Raw genomic sequence first — 13,958 nt, 5'->3', positions numbered from 1 at the left:
CTTTTCCTAAATGCATGTGCTACAGAACCCCGCACATATTTTCATACAGGTCGACGCTATACTTTATTATGTCCATATTCTTGCGTGACCCAACATCTCCTTTGAGGTATTTTAGGATTCTGAAAAGGATGGTGAAAGTTTCACTGTATAATAAAATCCTGGCGTATTCCGAAGATGTCACGACAAAAGCCTTCCAGACCGGTCACCGCACAGAGACTGATGTAGCGACAGCATTTTTTGTTTTTACAATTTGATGTAAGCTTTGTCTTGTATGGACCATGCTGTTGTATGAGGCTTGTCTTCTGTATTGGTAAAATTTCATAAAATTAAGGAAAATCAAGGTAGAGTGTTCTAATCCCTGTACACATGTTAGCTGGGGTTCCAAAGCATTACCACCCATGTAAACAACCAACAGAGAGAGCAAGAGAGGCTTTAAAGAGTAGAAAAATACACCAAAAGTAAACCTCAAGGCTGATTTCTTGAAGGCCACCAGTGAAAGCGTGAAACTCCCTCAAGTCATTGTGAAGCAGCAGGGGTCAGGCCCAGCGGTAGTCAAAGGTGTCTTTCTCCATGTAATCTGTCCATGTGGAAGACGGCATGCTGCGGTACGGATCGAGGAGTATCCGAAAACAACGTATAATAAGAAGCCCAAGAAATATAAAAAGAAAGAAGACGAGAACAAAGGCTGCCTTTTGTTCTAAGGTCAGGGAGGTCACCGAGTGAGCGCTTCCAGAAGCCGAAAGGGTGCTGCTGAGAATCTCCCCGGTCATTGTTAGAAGCATTCTGCTGGTGGCAACAGTCCAGCCCTCTTCAGCCTGAAATTACAAAACACACTATAGATTTACGTAAAGGAGGAAGAGCGTTTTACCATTAAGTGTTGCACATCCGTGCTTTATTGTTCCTGATGCCCGTTTCATCGACAAAGAATTATACAAGAACGTATAGCTATGCGGAGCAGTCACCTTACGCTTTTCTGAGAAGACCCTGTTATTGTAGCTCAGCTCAGACAAAGCATCTTACTGCAAACTAGAATCCAACAGACGTCAGTTAAGCATCATTGTGTCCTTTTCAATACAAGGCCATCTACAAACATTTAAAAATGGTTCTTACAGTAAGAGCAGCGAAGATGTGGAATCCACCACTAGAAGTGATTCTATCAAATACAGAAGGTACCTTGACAGATTCTCTCTCATATTTAGTCTGATTCTTAATCAAAACATTTTAACACTCAGTTGCTGTACCAGCTGAGCTTCTTACCAGATGCGAAGCCTAACGTAGCAGTGGTTATGGAGCTGTGTTTGTTTCTACATTCGTCGACCCATTAAGTCAGTAGGAAGCACAACCATTCACATGTCCTTTCATAGCACAACTTACCTAACTCAACGCAGGTGGAATCAACGCAAACCAAGAGCTTTAATCTCTGTGAAGGTTAAGGCACCAGCAAGAGCATATGTTCCATGTATAGGCCATTCATTTTATTTCCCCAGAAGCAGGCGAAATTTGAAAGTTTACTTTTTTGCCTCTATGGCCAGTTCATCAAATTATTGCCTGCAGGAAGATTACAAGCCGTTCAGTTTAACAGTCCTGTCTGATTACATCTTTACCAATAGTTTTTTCTTCTTCACGCTTACCTTTCGGTATATATAATTCAATCTGACTCATCCTTCAAGATGTCTGTAATCGTTATTGTTTTGTTCTTAAAGACCTCATACTTGTTTTAAGATTGTCATACTGCAACCCTTAAAAATCAACAAACATAAACACACAATTCAATTACCGGCCTTGTGTCATTCCATTAAACTTATCACGTCCTGTTCGTAATCCAAGAGATTTTCACCCACGATCTTGGCACATTGATGCCCGGTAGGTGACACTACTGACCCGAATGCACCATTTCAGACCCGCTGCCCTAAAGTTTCTTGTCCACCATAGTGATTGGATCTGGCACTGTGTCGCCAATTTAACACCATCTATCCCTGGGGCAGACAGAATCAGTGGGGATATTAACGTAACCAAAGAACAATTATCGAGAGACTAGAAATAGGAACACAGCTGAAAACCCCCAGGCATATGGGCCCCTAAGGTTTGTCCCAGATCTCCAGGTTCCCTATGTACTTTATAGACTCTTTTATTTTACATAGAAACATAGAAAGTGACGGCAGATAAGAACCATTAGGCCCATCCAGTCTGCCCAACCTCTGAGTACTTTCCTTAGCACCTGCCCTTATCCTATGGCTAGCTTGGCCTTATGCTTGTCCCATGCTTGCTTAAAGGCCTTTACTGTATTTACTTCTACCACTTCTGCTGGAAGGCTATTCCATGCGTCCACTACCCTTTCCGTAAAGTAATATTTTCTGATGACTATGTCCTCCTGTTGTGGTAGTATTTCTCCTTTTAAATAAACTATCTTCCTTTACCTTGTTGATTCCCTTTCAGTATTTAAATGTTTCTATCATATCCTCATCTGTCACGTCTTTCTTCCAGGCTATATAGGTTAAGATCCTTTAACCTGTCATGATAGCTAAAATAGGTGCAGCCACCCCCCACTACTGGGGTAATCATCTAGAGATTATTAGGCAGATGGTGACGGTATAGACAGTATAGACTAGATTTAGTAATGTAGAGCTGCAGTATGAGACTGCCCAAAGAGCTTACAATCTAGAAATGTAAGTGGAGACTTAGTTACTTTGCAGTCTAGTAAAGTCAGGCCACTCACTCACTGTTAGATACCAATATTTCACATAGTGGCATTGGAAGAAAATTTGGCATTCTTTGTTGAAAGTAGGTAGAAGTTAATCGTCTAGTTTGCCAACAATCTTCCCCAAGGTCAGCCATACGGAGATTTAATGAACGACGAGAATGATGGCGGCTTTTGTTGGAAACAATAATAACAATAATAGATTAATAGGTAACATGCAATATATTGAACACGGTTTCTTCCTTGGTCATATGGTGAGCTTTACAATTCAATAATTGATTAGATTTCACGCACAAAACATAAACACGCATTGAATTATCTCACTTTATGTTAGTGTAACAGCGCTCAGGTTTGCCTGGAACAGCTGCTGAGTAGGAATTGGAAATGATTGCTTTTTGTTGTTAACAGAGACCGGCTTGTCCAGATAACAGCCGTAGTGGATACACTATGACAACGGCATGACATATCTATGTTATAAGAACAGCAGAGGGGGTTCATTGAATGCTTAATGTATAGACATATATCCTCAGTCTTGGTCGAATGCACTTTTGATCCCCTCGGTGAATGTACATTATATAAACCCCCCTGTATTTCTCCTGACTGATCTACAAGTGCTCCCTGCAGCTTGTTACCCGTGACTGTGGTTTAGTTCGGCCTAAAGAGCAGTCAATTTCTGTACTTGAAGAATAACGGGTTTGGAGTTGGTGCACCTCTAATAACTTGAGACGTAGCATAACTTGATTATGTTGCAACATTGTTTTCTTCAGAAATAATCCTATGTATACCCGATTACAGAACACGCAACCAAATTCTCTACACAGCTATATCAGCTGAAGCAGGCTGAACATTGGCTCAATCAGATCCATTGCATATCGACCAATTCCTTATTCATTTGAATCACCGGAGTTGTGGTTCTTTCTAACAGCTCGGTTTGGGACAAAATCTTTATTCAGATGTATCTCTGCCTAACTACACAGGGTAATCTTCACAGAGATGTAAGTAAAACATTACAGTTTGATGATGATTTACTTAAAATATAGACACCGAATACAAATTCCCAGCTGTGACACAATGACAAGGTGAAAACAAAACCAAAACGGCCTCTTACACAGTTACCAAAGCAACATTCTGTGCTGGGACTGCAGTCCAGTGTCGTGAACACATGAAACACACGGGCTACCAGACCTGGCCTAAGTCACGCTACTCCTTACCTGTTAGTTTAAGCTGCTCCTTGGTCAGTGAGCACAAAAACATTTAAAAGGGCTCTTTATAATTAGTGGGTTTTTTTGTAATCTGCATCCACGCACCAAGTTAATTGTCTGTGTGTAAACAGACACTCCTGGTGTGTGCTGATTTAAATTGAGCAGTTTGTGACCAACGAGAAGATATAATACATGTGGGAGGACAAAAAGTGCTGGCAGCTACAGGCAGGAGGGACGGGGTCTGTGACCTAGAGATCATTTAGCATAATAATGATCTGAAATGCCAGCTGTGCTTTCCGTCCAACGAGTTGGATGGAAATTAAAAGCAAAGGCTGAATAAACTCGTTGCCAATGGAATGTAACATTGTACAGTAACACGGGAATCCATTGTCTGCATTTACTGATCCAGGGCCAGCTTCTCTGCCCTCAGATCATAAAAATGTATTCTATTCCAAACACCGCTACGCCCATTGAATTACTAGGTTTGTCCTGAAATATTTGCTTGCAGAAGTTGAGTGTGGCTTCAAGAGAGGTGCGTCTATTCCAAAACCCACAGTATCTGTTTATTCATCATAGAGCTCTAAATGACTCTAGGAGGAATAACTTATCCGGGTACCCAATCTTTGGACTAAGTAAGAGCCAGGTATTCTTGAGATGTTCCCACCGTTCCTCAACAGTATCTTGCTTGTTATTGACGTCCCCCGGAAACGAGCAAAGTCATAGCCACAATCTAGAAAACCATTTGGAATCCAAAATCAAAGGAAAACAATTTACACAAAGTGAATGCTAAAACACTTATCACTATGGGCCACTCAACTCAACATCCCTTCAAGACTGATTTAGGGGGAAATGATGTACTATTACTAATTTATGAAAAGGTTGTCTTGAATATAAGCTGTCACAGAGCAATTCACTTCTTAATTTATATCGTGTTTCCAGCTTGATACAAAACATTAAACCTTATTTGATCCCTCATGTTAATTAATATTCAGGAGAGTTTGATCATGTTCTCATGCATTTTTAATTCCCTTTCTTCTTGTAAATTAGTTGGACAATGGCCTCATTATACCAGCATGTGGCAAGCTAAGATGCCCATTCTGGTTGAGGTACAGATTTCAAGCCAGACCCCCCTCCTGTTGGCCATACAAAGCATGCTTGGAGGACACCAGGAGATTAATGTCTTTTACATCACGTTTCATCTGATGAAAATATGATCCGAAATGCCACTTTTCTGACTCCTCTGACACTTTCCTCTCTGTAGACAATAATAAGCAGCATCCAACAACACAAAATACATGTAACTAGCAGAATGCACCTCTGACATTAAAAAGCCCATCGTTTGACATGTAATTGGAGCGCAAAGGCACTAGAAACCTGGCTGACTTTTGGGTGCCCAGTCTGTGTGTCCGAGTGTGGCTGAAATGTGGGAAGAATACGCTGTGCGAAAGGGCAGCGTCCTCTCTTAGGGCAGAATAGGTTCTTCGTCTTGTAGGACCGCACATTGTGTAATCTTGACTATGCATTATGAAGGACACCACAGTCTGTTAAGGCTTCATGTCTATGGGGACAGCTTTGTTTAGCAAATAGGGCTATTTATTATTATTATTATTATTATTGTGAGCAATGTATGTTCTCTAGGCTATGTGGACACAACCAACCTCCCCCCACAGCTCAAACCTGATGATGATTAAGAGTAAAGCCTATTCCTTTTTTTTATTGTTACTTAACAAATCCAGTGAGAATTGTAAAATTGGTGTCTACTTATAATCAGGACAAGTTGTCTTATAAAACAAGGTTTTCTGTGATGACGTTTGGGGCCTCATTCCAATTACTGTCCTGAATTAATGTTATTGTAGACTTACAGCATGCACACTTTCTTCCCATATACAGAAAGCCTGCAGAAATGACCCGTCACAAGAACTCTACTTCGTCCTGAATTATAAAGGAGGTCAGATCATCATACAATCAGCAGTGCTGCAAGTTGACTGGTAAGCCCCACATTTATATCTATATGAATAACTGCAAAGAGCAGGTCCCTCTTCACCACAGAGCAAAGGGGGCAAACATATCTGCCCATGGCCCAGACATCCTCAGCAGCCCATAAGCAGTTCCCTCTTTCCCCACTTATTGTCTTTAAATCCCCTGGCTGCTCCCTGCGTGTCAAATCGAGACTCCTGGCAGAGAAACTGCAGAGACTGTCTGCTGGATGCCCCCTTTGTGTTTAATTGTCTGTGGTGGTTGTGTATTTCTTAGCTAGGATTGTCGCAATAAAGAGAAATAATTTGTACCTAAACAGCCATACGTGTGTATATATATATGTATTTCTGCATGCATATTGAACATTAAAACCGACAATAACACACATTGGAAAAGTGCAGAAACTGGTTACAAAATGAAGAAGGGGAATGGAACACGTTAGTTGTTGAATTTTCTTGCATGTCTCAGACGTGATATGATATCATTACACAAACGTATATCAGGATGATACCAGATGCTTTCTGACGAAATCCATTCATAGACACTTTAGGCCAAGAAAAGAGTTCTTTACAGTAAGAGCAATATATGAAATTCGCTACCCACAGACTTTATACTATTACATTTAATAAATGCCTTTAATTACTAGGTTATTAGCACATGATTACTTGGTACTCATTGATCCGCTAAGGAATCAGAGGCCAATTTTGATGCAGGAGTGAGGTTCTCCCCTTTTTGAGGCACAATTAGAAGTCGAGCCAATGTGAGTTTTTTTGCCTTCTTCCTGACCAAACACTGAGGCTAAACCTACATTATTACATTACTGAGAGAAGAGGGTCCTGCTCTTGCAACTTTACAATCTATGGGTGTGATGTCAAATTAATTTATTTTTACGAAATGAGATCTGCCTGTAAACGAAAACAAAAATGTACTTGGGTACTCCAACATGCTTGAAAAACAGAATGCAGAGGGTTGCCCTCACTGGATCGTTTTCCAGTTGCACCAAAGTTTTCTGTGGAGTACTCCAAGGGTCTGTTTTTATTTATAAATGATCTGGAACAGGTAAATGACATCTTAAAAACAAAATGTATGCTGTGACTCGTCAGGGGATCCTTTGAAAACAACGCCAGGACCTGCTCAAGGTACGTGGAAACACTTTATGCACAATAATGTTTTTACAGTTAATATGTGGAATACACACTTTATGCACAATAATGTTTTTACAGTTAATATGTGGAATACACACTTTATGCACAATAATGTTTTTACAGTTAATATGTGGAATACACACTTTATGCACAATAATGTTTTTACGGTTACTATGTGGAATCCACTGCCAAATGAAGGGTTCCTTTTTGGAGGAATTGGTTAATAATTTCAAAACTGATTGTATTCCTTTCTTGCAAACACATAGATCCAGGGAAAATCTAATCTCTTTTGAGGTCTAGAAGTATGGTTGTACTCCTTTGGGTGGCTATATGTAACATGCGGCGCTGTACTAAGCTGGGGACGTGCCAAAGTAGTCTTGTATACTTTCAAACATTTCGAAGTCTTGCAATATATATTCACTGATCAGCCATGACATCATGACCACTGACAGGTGAAAAACACTGATAATGTTGTTATTGTGGCACCTGTCAGCAGGTGGGATTTATTAGGTTTTGGTTGCTGTACCTCTCTTTGAGTTCTATACCCAAACTGACATTCCTCTCCCACCAGTTGAATGTTGCTAACTTCTATTAATGAGAGCCGGTGAACACGCTCTCTGTAATTCTGTACGTGCGTTGTAACTGCTGCAAATACACAGGCGATTATTGCTGGAATTAATTACATGTGCCATGGATGTGTGTGTGGATATGTGTACATATTTAATATATCTTTCATGGGAAAGACTGGGTAATTTTGAAGCTGGTGACATCCAACATAATGATCCTACTGTAACCTGTAACGCTAACTACAAAGCAAAGCATAGAAAACCCAAAGCAGAAGACACAGAAAGAACCAAATTACCCAGATGCCATCTGTGTGTTTACGAGTAAAGAAAAAAGCCCAAACCTCATTCTTTTTCCCAAATTGTTACATTCAGGGCATTTCCCTCCTGTCATACCTGCTCTGCATTCCAGCCTCAAGCCGCACATGCAGGGGAGTAATTTGGAGGTGGCAGCTCAATACGCCGGCAGTCAGACCCCAGCCCTGTGTGGGTGCAGCAGTGAGGCAGGACAGTGGTGCATTCCCTGCCAGCCCTTGCTTATCTTACCTGTTGATGGAGAACTTAGGTATTCCCATGCCCTTCTTGCAGCCTTTTTAATAACCAGCTGCAGTCTTCTCTCAGAGTCCCTTGTTTCAGATGTAGAACTGGAGATGTTGCCCCTCCATCTGTCAGTATCGTGCTCCGACTAGACGTCTCCCCACCTGCATTTTTTCTTTTGGGCTGCTCTTGGTGTTTTGGTTGCCCCTAGCAACGGGTACCTATAGTAACCCAATGGTTATACATCTGCAGTTAATTTAAGGGAACCAGTGAATGCTGACACCCGAAAGAGGTTCTTATGCCTCCCACTCCTCCTCCTCCTCTTAGACCTGCTTGTTTAATCCCTTCAGCTGAGATTGGCTGCACAAAATATTAATGCTTTACAACAGAGATGTGTAAATGAATGGAGTGCCTGGTCACGTACAGAGCTACTACAGAATAATTGCCTTTTATTGATATACATCATGGTGAGAATCAATTTAATAGGAAGGGGTGTATTAAGAAGGAGGTTAGTCAAGCCTCAGGGGGCCAAAATGAATTAAACAGACGGCAACTTGCTGAACAAGGGTAAATTTTCCCGAGGACTTGGTGGTGCAGCTAAGCAGAGGGGCATAAACCTGTTGTTGGTCACTGCAGCTTGGTGCAGTTTTTACAAATTATAGCTGGGGTATTTATGCAGCAATGTGAGAAGGTAGAGAAATGTGTCCTGTTGGTATGAAAAACAGAATTAACCCTTATATTGCAACGTTAGGGATTTATATAAAATTGAAAATGTATGTATGTAATATATATTGTCTTAGGCTCTATAACAGTGTTGGGAGGAAGCTTGTTGGTAAACAAGGTAGCACCTACTTTTTAACCCCTTCGTGACAAAGGCTGATTTTACTTTTTGTACCCTTCGTGACAATGGCCGTTTTAACATTTCTGCGCTGCTCGTGTTTAGCTGTAATTTTCTTCTTTCCCGTTTACTGAACCCACACACATTATATATTGTTTTTTTTCAGGACAAGAAGGGCTTTCTTTAGATGACATTGTTTAGATTGTATCATATAATTTACTATTAAAAAAAGTATAAAATATGGTGAAAAATTTTGAAAAAAATGACTGTTTCTAACTTTTAGTTGAAAAATCTTTTACTCATCTATAAAAGGTAATGAAAAAACCTGCTAAATAGATTCTACTATTTGTCCTGAGTTTAGAAATACCCAATGTTTTTATGTTTTTTTTGCTTTTTTCTACACATTATATGGCAATAAGTACAGGTAGCGTTTTACTATTTCAAAGCCATTTTTTCCAAATCTGGTAATTCTTCCGCCCATGTGCCATTTCGGGTATCTTTGAAGCCGGCCAATGCAATTTACCCCATCAAGTCATATATTGTTGAAAGCTAGACAGCCCAGGGGAGCGGTCACAGTCCATCCAAAGGTAAGTGTTTGGTGTCGCTGGATGCCTCCTGATTGAGGCATTCCAGCGACACCATTTACAATGTATGGCGGTTGTTGACGCCCCGGGGAGGGGCCAGACATTTAAAGACGTGCCGGTTCTGGCACATCATTTGTTGTAAACGACTTGTTTTTCCGTGCCGTGCCAGAACCAGCAATTGTCATTAAGGGGTTAATTCTGTCCAGCTTCTTACTCAGAGGCTTGGAAGCCTCTACTTTTTTCCGTTTTGTTTTTAAACTAGGATCTCATGTTGATTTTCTGGGACACCCATCTTATCAACACATTCAGTGTATATGTCGATGTATTGATCTTATTTTAGAACTCTATTCGAGAATACGCATACCAGAAGTGTCAAAGCATTATATTATCCCATTTTATTTAAAAACATATACACTCACTGGCCACTTTATTAGGTACACCTGTTCAATTGCTTGTTAACACAAATAGATAAACAGCCAATCACATGGCAGCAACCCATTGCACTGCAATTTGACATGTAGATGTGGTCAAGACAAATTGCTGAACTTCAAGTGACTTTGAACGTGGCATGGTTGGAGTAGACCGGGTGCCACTCCTGTCAGCTAAGAACAGGGAACGGAGGCTACAATTCAAACAGACCAAAATTGAACAATGGAAGACTGGAAGAACGCTGCCTGGTCTGATGAATCTTGATTCCAGTTTTTCGCTTCATTCAGCATCTATGAATAGAGGAGTGCGCTCCCGCAGTAGTCAGGACGTCGTTGGCGCTGTAACGTCACGGCAGCCATCTGTGCATGGACGCAGGACTATCTCATGGATATTAAGGAGGCATACTAAAGGGACATTTTATAATTTTTTACCTGCCCACTAATTTGCCTAGAGGGATATTTAAACTTTAAAAAAGGTGTGATGTCTATCATTGCCTGTGGTAGTGCCTTTGTACTATCATAGGCTTTCAAATATGGATCCCGCAGATTTGGCAAGAAAGTCCTCAAGACAGGATAGACAAGCTCAGGCCCTGGCTACACATGCATCACAACTTCAATCCTTGGAATGGAAGGTAGATGATGTTGCTGACTTCTAAGAACTGTGTCCACCAGCAAGTCACCAGCAGTCTCTCAAGGAACTTTGCTTGATTTATCTTCATCCAGTATTGTATTAAATATCTTAGCTAAAGCACTCAAAATCCCTTTTGCCAGGCAAATGTGTAAATGATCCACAAGAGTGTAGAGGCTTTCTGAATGAATGCGCCTTATGTTTATTATTCATTTATTAAAAGGAGAAGCTTTAGCTTGGGCCTCACCACTTGACACAGGCACATTTATTGCATTAATCTGCAAAATCCAATTTAATGGAAATTCAACAAGGGATGGGAACTGTGGCCCAGTATCCCATTGAATGCCACACATTGGCCTACAAAACGTATTGGAATGCCAGTGCTTTGGGAGCCATCTTTCGTAGGGATTTTAAAGAATCACTGAAAATGCCCTTACCTATTGTGACCTACCTCATGATCTAGAGAATTTGATTGCCATTTGTCTACGTTTGTAGCTAGAGGTCAGGAAAGAAGGTTAGAACGGGACAGAGAACAAGACAGAAGGTCACGTCCGCTTCAGCCTCCTGTACATCCATCTACTGTTACACCTAACCCAAACTGGTTACTTAAACAGGATGTAAGGATCAGAAGATCAGTCTGATTGGTCAACAGTTTTGCGCTTAGAAGAATGGTCATGCAACGGCTTATATTATGCGTCTTCACAGATATCTCAGTTTAAGGAAGTTCGTGAATATGAAGCTTCCTTATGGCCTCAGCAGTCGGTTACCACGGAGGATCTAGGTTCTGGAGCCCAATTTCAAGTATTGCAAAAACAATTAAGAAATACCAAAACAAAAGAAAGGGGCAAATAAATAAAGAGGACTTTTACTAGTCCCGGGAGATTGTCTGGCTTTGCACATTCAACAAAGTGCTAGAAGTTTTGGACCAAAATATAGTGGTCTCTTCAACAGTAAAGCAAGAATCAACAAGGTCCCCTATTCTCTAATTTGGAAATTATTGCGCATCAATAATGCATTTCATATACCTATGGTTTTGAACTGATACTCCACCACTATACGAGCGCCTAATCCTATAATGTTTGAAGGTGAAGAAGAGTATGAAGTGAAGACTAGAAAGAAGCAGTGTAGACTACACTATTTTATTTGATTGCCATTTGTCTACGTTTGTAGCTAGAGGTCAGGAAAGAAGGTTAGAACGGGACAGAGAACAAGACAGAAGGTCACGTCCGCTTCAGCCTCCTGTACATCCATCTACTGTTACACCTACCTAAACTACCCTATCTGTTGCTGGACAAACTGGTTACTTAAACAGGATGTAAGGATCAGAAGATCAGTCTGATTGATCAACAGTTTTGCGCTTAGAAGGATGGTCATGCAACGGCTTATATTTTGAATCTTTACAGATGTCTCAGTTTAAGGAAGTTCATGAATATGAAGCTTCCTTATGGCCTCAGCAGTCGGTTACCACGGAGGATCTAGGTTCTGGAGCCCAATTTCAAGTATTACAAGATCATTGGACATCTGTTGCGAAAACAATTAAGAAATACCAAAACAAAAGAAAGGGGCAAATAAATAAAGAGGGCTTTTACTAGTCCCAGGAGATTATGTCTGGCTTTGCACATTCAACAAACTGCTAGAAGTTTTGGACCAAAATATAGTGGTCTCTTCAACAGTAAAGCAAGAATCAACAAGGTCCCCTATTCTCTTCTTTGGAAATCATTGCGCATCAATAATGCATTTCATATACCTATGGTTTTGAACTGATACTCCACCACTATACGAGCGCCTAATCCTATAATGTTTGAAGGTGAAGAAGAGTATGAAGTGAATTTTATTTGTCGGAAAGGATATGGTCCGGAGAAGATTTTGTGGGTTGTCATGGATGTTCATGAACCTGCCAAGATTCACCCCTTCCATCAGTGATTTTCCACAGAAACCAGCTCCAGGATGGCTCTTGTAAACTTGAGAGTACTGTTATTGTAGCGGGGTCCAAATGGCTGAGCGAGCAGGGGAGGTACAGTCCTCACTCTCGGTCCCCTACTCGTCTCGATTACAGGCGCCCTGTCAGACATCCTCGTATCAGCTTCGTTCAACCTTTCCCATTTTAGATTCTCTGCCAATCGCGGAAGCGCCATGGTGTCATAATCTCATGCATATTAAAGGGACTAAACGCCTAACCCTTGCGAATTTGGTGTCTTCTTGGTTCTTGACTTTGGCCTGCCTCCTGACCACCGGTTATTTCTGTCTCTTCTGATCTTTGCTAGTGTGCCCCATCTGCGCTTTCTGTACGTGGATGTTCTGTGTTTGGCCTCTAGAGGGCGTCCATTGTCATTTACTGCATTGAGGATCCACACCTGTGTCAGCCAGTGGGCTACGGTGTTTTTGAAAATGTGTTTTTGATCTGATACCAGTAATAACAAAAGTTGTTTTTTCATGTATACAAAAGTCAAAGGGCGCAGGACCCCTGGTGGCTTATTATCAACAAATATATTCAACAAATCTTATATTTAACCTATGAAGGTGAAATACTGGGAACACCCGTAACAGAGAGGCTTACTATTATGCACCCCAAATATTATTCCCAATTGCTCATAGCTTTTTTTAATTTAGCTATGCACCTAAAGCTGATGGTTCACCTCTACGTGCAACATCATCACACAAAAAAACTTGATTGCCTGCATTGGTCACAAAACCTTTAAAATGTTGTCTTAAATTACTTCATAATTCCCTCAATATTTTAGTCCTCCTCTCGATTTGACAGTAAAGTGGACCCCTGAAAATTGTACGTCCTGGGTGTCTGTCCAGTTAACCCTGTGAATTAAAGAGACATACAGCAATGCTACAGACATATCCCCAGTGGGTCTGTAGGGTTCTTTAGAGCAACCATAAAAAGGACATCCTAGGGGCAACTTTGATGATTTGGTGAGGGGGTGGTTTTCAAGACCAGACATATTGATTTAACAATCCATTGTAAGCAATAATTTCTGAGCTCCTTCATCAGAGAACTTTGGAAATTAGCCTGCTGTTCATTCATCGTCCAGCAGATGTCCTCCCAGGATTACACATGGAAAAAGAAGATGCTAAAATGAGCCCATACCGAAGAAGGAGATCGAACGCCTTCGCAGCAGAGAGGCAAGATTGTCTTAGTCCTTTTGGAAAAGGTCCACAGTAATAAGATTGGTCAGGTTCTCCCGTTACAGAAATGCTCTCCACATTCAGCAATCAGTTAAATATACTTTATCTGCAGTCAACGCGCACAAGGTTATTTAAAGATCGCAGCCCGATTCACTACAAAAAGCAGCTCGGAGCTACTACATTGATTTGAAAATACTGAGAGCCAAATTTATCAAGTGCTCTC

General features: G+C 40.9%; 1 protein-coding gene across 1 annotated transcript; it reads right to left on the bottom strand.

The window, feature by feature from the left end:
* Positions 1–264: 264 nt before the first annotated feature.
* On the bottom strand, positions 265–8,274 carry LOC128504635 (cortexin-3-like). The gene is made up of 2 exons (XM_053474763.1): positions 8,132–8,274; positions 265–815 (listed from the first exon to the last, which is right to left on the bottom strand). The coding sequence occupies exon 2, from the start codon at positions 780–782 to the stop codon at positions 537–539; it is 246 nt and encodes an 81-aa protein (XP_053330738.1). The 5' UTR covers positions 783–815; positions 8,132–8,274; the 3' UTR covers positions 265–536.
* Positions 8,275–13,958: the final 5,684 nt, after the last annotated feature.

Source organism: Spea bombifrons, chromosome 9, assembly GCF_027358695.1.
Source record: "Spea bombifrons isolate aSpeBom1 chromosome 9, aSpeBom1.2.pri, whole genome shotgun sequence".
In the NCBI taxonomy this organism is placed as follows: domain Eukaryota; kingdom Metazoa; phylum Chordata; class Amphibia; order Anura; family Pelobatidae; genus Spea; species Spea bombifrons.
The sequence above is the reverse complement of the archived record's forward strand: the minus strand, read 5'-3'. Positions and strand labels throughout refer to the sequence as shown.